This window comes from Otolemur garnettii, unplaced genomic scaffold, assembly GCF_000181295.1.
Source record: "Otolemur garnettii isolate 467f Iridium unplaced genomic scaffold, OtoGar3 scaffold00156, whole genome shotgun sequence".
Lineage (NCBI taxonomy): Eukaryota > Metazoa > Chordata > Mammalia > Primates > Galagidae > Otolemur > Otolemur garnettii.
The window spans coordinates 2,940,088-2,945,265 of NW_003852551.1; the positions used below are offsets into that span (position 1 = coordinate 2,940,088).

Below are 5,178 nucleotides of genomic sequence, written 5' to 3' on the forward strand. Positions count from 1 at the left end.
ACTCTACCCAGGGGGACAGCTTGAGGCTCTGTCTCAAAAAAAAAAAAAAAAAGACATTTATACTCTATACTTAATAGATCCGACATGTACCTTTCCATTATGCACCATAGCTGTGATCCCACAATTCACCCTCCCTCTATCTGACCTCCCCCCTCTCCTTCCATCCCCCTATTTCCCTCCTTTAGCCAGTTCCTTAATATTTGTTAAATGTTACCCTTATAATGTTAAATGTTATCCTTATAACATCCCTCAGAGACAGAAGATGTAGCCATTTATAGATGTCAGAGTCTTATCATTGCCCAGGTTCATACCACTTTTAGCAGAATCTATCTGATTCCAAAAATTGATTTTGTTTCCATTGCCTAATATTGCCTCTCATGAGAAAGGAAAGGAAGGGGCCAGGCACAGTGGCCCACACCTATAATACTAGCACTCTGGGATGCCAAGGCGGGTGGATTGCCTGAACTCACAAGTTCAAGACCAATCTGAGCAAGGACAAGTCCTAGCAACTTGGAAGGCTGAGGCAAGAGGATGACTTGTGCCCAAGAGTTTGAAGTTGCTTTGAGCTATGATGCCACAGTATTGTACCCAGGGCAAAAGGAATATGGGCGGTGCCTGTGATTCAGTGGGTAGGGTGCTGACCCCATATACTGACGGTGGCAGGTTCAAACCCGACCCTGGCCAACTAAAACAGCAATGAGAATTACAACAAAAAATAGCTGGGCGTTATGGCGGGCACCTGTAGTCCCAGCTACTTGGGAGGCTGAGGCAAGAGATTCGCTTAAGCCCAAGAGTTAGAGGTTGCTGTGAGCTATGACGTCACAACAGTCTACTGAGGGTGATAAAGTCAGGATGTGTCTCAAAAATAAAAATAAGAAAGGAAAGGAACAAATTTTTATAGAGCAATTTCCATATGCTAAGCATTTAGACTTCAGACCCTGATGGAAGTTCAGGAATTCCCATCATTTCCTGCAGCTAGTTACTGGTAAAACCCCAATTCAAACTTATATCTAATTCTAAAGCCCTTATTTTTTTCCATTCTGCTGTATTATACCAAAGATTAATCTGACTGGAGAGTGGTTTTTCCTTCTAGAGGTAAATAAATATCCTATGTAGGAATCTAAGCTGGAATTTGGGTTTCCTTAACATCATCTGACACCAGGGTTTGAAGAGCTAAATCTTCATCCTATTCATTATGGTGCAAGATTCAGTTGGAAGTCTAGCCTCCTGGGATGTTGGGAAGCTTGGAGAAGGGAGCAGGTGAACATCTGTCCACATTACATTCTCTTCTCTAAACTTGTGTTGGGTCATCCTACCATGCCTAAGCTTGGGCTTCACCAGAGAGTGGATATATAGAGAGTGTTCTAAGAGGGATAATGGCAGTGACCAAGAAACTGGGATGGTGAAGGAAAAGCAAAAGATTGCTTGGGAAAGAGGAGGCTGAGAGATGATGGGTAGGGCCCTGATGGGTGAGGTACAAAGCTGTTAGTTAGTGTTCCCATCCTGCTGGAGGCAGATTTAGTGAAGGTAAGTTGGGCAGAAGGGAGAACCTTGTGCTGGGTGTAGGAGAGATGAAGATAAACAATTTCTTTGGAGGACTTTTGGGAAAAGTGCAATTCTGTCTCTCCCAAGTGATACAGATAAATGTCCTAGAAGGAAAGTGGGGATTTTTAGACAGGAGAGTTTGGTAGAGCTCTCAAGTCAAGGATTCCGTTCTTAGATTGCTTTTCTTCCTTAATTTATTTTCTATACTTTCTCTTTTTAGCTCCCAGGGTTGCTAGAGCTCCTTGTGGAATATTTCCGACGATGCCTGATCGAGATCTTTGGCATTTTAAAGGAATACGAGGTGGGTGACCCAGGACAGAGAACACTACTGGACCCTGGGAGATTCAACAAAGTGTCCAGTCCATCCCCCATGGAGGGGGAAGAAGATGAAGAACTTCTAGGTCCTAAACTTGAGGAGGAAGAAGAGGAAGTAGTTGAAAATGATGAGGAGATAGCCTTTTCAAGCAAGGACAAATCAGCTTCAGAGAGTAGTGAGGAGAAGCTGATCAGTAAATTTGATAAGCTTCCAGTAAAGATCGTACAGAAGAATGACCCATTTGTGGTGGACTGCTCAGATAAGCTTGGGCGAGTGCAAGAGTTTGACAGTGGTCTGCTGCATTGGCGGATTGGTGGGGGGGACACGACTGAGCATATCCAGACCCACTTTGAGAGCAGGAAAGAGCTACTGCCTTCCCGGCCTCATGTACCCTGCCCACCAGCTCCCCAGAAACATGTCACAGCAGTAGAGGGTTTGCCAGGGACAACAGAACAGGAGGGGCCCCCGCCTGACGGCCCTCCAGAAAAACGGATCACAGCCACTATGGATGACATGTTGTCTACTCGGTCTAGCACATTGACCGAGGAGGGACCTAAGAGTGCAGAGGCCACCAAGGAGAGCAGCAAGTTTCCATTTGGCATTAGCCCAGCACAGAGCCACCGGAACATCAAGATCCTAGAGGATGAACCCCACAGTAAGGATGAGACCCCACTGTGTACCCTTCTGGACTGGCAGGATTCTCTTGCCAAACGCTGTGTCTGTGTCTCCAATACCATCCGAAGCCTGTCATTTGTGCCAGGCAATGACTTTGAGATGTCCAAACACCCAGGGCTGCTGCTCATCCTAGGCAAGCTGATCCTGCTGCACCACAAGCACCCAGAACGGAAGCAGGCACCACTAACTTATGAGAAGGAGGAGGAACAGGACCAAGGGGTGAGCTGCAACAAAGTGGAGTGGTGGTGGGACTGCTTGGAGATGCTCCGGGAAAACACCTTGGTCACACTTGCCAATATCTCGGGGCAGTTGGACCTCTCCCCTTACCCTGAGAGCATTTGCCTGCCTGTCCTGGACGGACTCCTACACTGGGCAGTTTGCCCTTCAGCTGAAGCCCAGGACCCCTTCTCCACCCTGGGCCCCAATGCCGTCCTCTCCCCACAGAGACTGGTCTTGGAAACCCTCAGCAAACTCAGCATCCAGGACAATAATGTGGACCTGATTCTGGCCACACCCCCTTTCAGCCGCCTGGAGAAGTTGTATAGCACCATGGTGCGCTTCCTCAGTGACCGAAAGAACCCAGTATGCCGGGAGATGGCTGTGGTACTGCTGGCCAACCTGGCGCAAGGGGACAGCCTGGCAGCCCGTGCCATTGCAGTACAGAAGGGCAGCATCGGCAACCTCCTGGGCTTCCTAGAAGACAGCCTCGCTGCCACACAGTTTCAGCAGAGCCAGGCCAGCCTCCTCCACATGCAGAACCCGCCCTTTGAGCCAACTAGTGTGGACATGATGCGGCGGGCTGCCCGTGCACTGCTTGCCCTGGCCAAGGTGGATGAGAACCACTCAGAGTTTACTCTGTACGAGTCACGGCTGTTGGACATCTCAGTATCACCATTGATGAACTCATTGGTTTCACAAGTCATTTGTGATGTACTGTTTTTGATTGGCCAGTCATGACAGCCGTGGGACACCTCCCCCCGTGTGTGTGTGCGTGTGTGGAGAACGTAGAAACTGACTGTTGCCCTTTATTTATGCAAAACCACCTCAGAATCCAGTTTACCCTGTGCTGTCCAGCTTCTCCCTTGGGAAAAAAGTCTCTCCTATTTCTCTTTCCTCCTTCCACCCCCTCCCCACCTTACACCTTTCTGTTCCTTGTCCTCACCTTACTCCCCTCAGGACCCCAACCTGTTTGAAAAGACAAAGCTCTGCCTACATAGAAGACTTTTTTATTTTAACCAAAGTTACTGTTGTTTACAGTGAGTTTGGGGAAAAAAACTAAAATAAAAATGGCTTTCCCGGTCCTTGCATCAGCGGGATGCCACGTTTCATAACTGTTTTTAATGGTAAAAAAAAAAAAAAAGGAAAAAATACAAAAAAAAAAAACCCTGAAGGACAAAAAGGTGACTGCTGAACTGTGTGTGGTTTATTGTTGTACATTCACAATCTTGCAGGAGCCGAGAAGTTCGCAGTTGTGAACAGACCCTGTTCACTGGAGAGGCCTGTGCAGTAGAGTGTAGACCCTTTCATGTACTGTACTGTACACCTGATACTGTAAACATACTGTAATAATAATGTCTCACATGGAAACAAGAGAAAATGCTGGGTCAGCAGCAAGCTGTAGTTTTTAAAAATGTTTTTAGTTATATGTTGAGGAGAAAAAAAAAGGCTTTTCCCCCAAAGTATCATGTGTGAACCTACAACACCCTGACCTCTTTCTCTCCTCCTTGATTGTATGAATAACCCTGACATCACCTCTTAGAACTGGTTTTAACCTTTAGCTGCAGCCGTTGTGCTGCCACGTGTGTATATATATGACGTTGTACATTGCACATACCCTTGAATCCCCACAGTTTGGTCCCCTTCCCAGTTACCCCTTTATAGTATGACGAATTAACAAGTTGGTGACCTGCACAAAGCGAGACACAGCTATTTAATCTCTTGCCAGACATTGCCCCTCTTGGTGCGATGCTGTACAGGTCTCTGTAAAAAGTCCTTGCTGTCTCAGCAGCCAATCAACTTATAGTTTATTTTTTTCTGGGTTTTTGTTTTGTTTTGTTTTCTTTCTAATCGAGGTGTGAAAAAGTTCTAGGTTCAGTTGAGTTCTGATGAAGAAACACAATTGAGATTTTTTCAGTGATAAAATCTGCATATTTGTATTTCAACAATGTAGCTAAAACTTGATGTAAATTCCTCCTTTTTTTCCTTTTTTGGCTTAATGAATATCATTTATTCAGTATGAAATCTTTATACTATATGTTCCACGTGTTAAGAATAAATGTACATTAAATCTTGGTAAGACTTTTGTGAGGCTTTTTATTGTTTTCAAACTAAAAGCTTGGGCTAGGTGCCTGTAGCTCAGCAGCTAAGGGGTGTGAGCCATATACACCAGAGCTGGCGGGTTCAAATAGCCCGGGTCTGCCAAACAACAATGCCTACAACCAATAACACAGCCACACATTGAGGCAGATGCCTGTAGTCCCAGCTACTTGGAAAGCTGAGGCAATAGAATGGCTTAAGCCCAAGAGTTTAAAGTTGCTGTGAGCTGTGACACCACAGCACTCTACCAAGGGTGATAAAGTGAGACTCCATCTCAAAAAAAAAAAAGCTTGGCCTTTGGAGGGGAGTGCAGGTGGGCGATTAGT

At 46.0% G+C, this 5,178-nt stretch overlaps 1 protein-coding gene across 2 annotated transcripts in view; it reads left to right on the forward strand.

Annotated features, from left to right (window-relative positions):
- The window catches only part of ARID1A (AT-rich interaction domain 1A), a 105,023-nt gene extending 100,191 nt beyond the window's left edge, over nucleotides 1-4,832 (forward strand). Inside the window, exon 20 of one of the 2 annotated variants that reach the window (XM_012811432.2) lies at nucleotides 1,766-3,493. In XM_012811432.2, the coding sequence (XP_012666886.2) occupies nucleotides 1,766-3,493 (1,728 nt within the window). Of the gene's footprint in view, nucleotides 1-1,765 lie in introns of both variants that reach the window. The other variant, XM_023519083.1, reaches the window with a different exon arrangement.
- The last annotated feature ends 346 nt before the right edge of the window (nucleotides 4,833-5,178 follow it).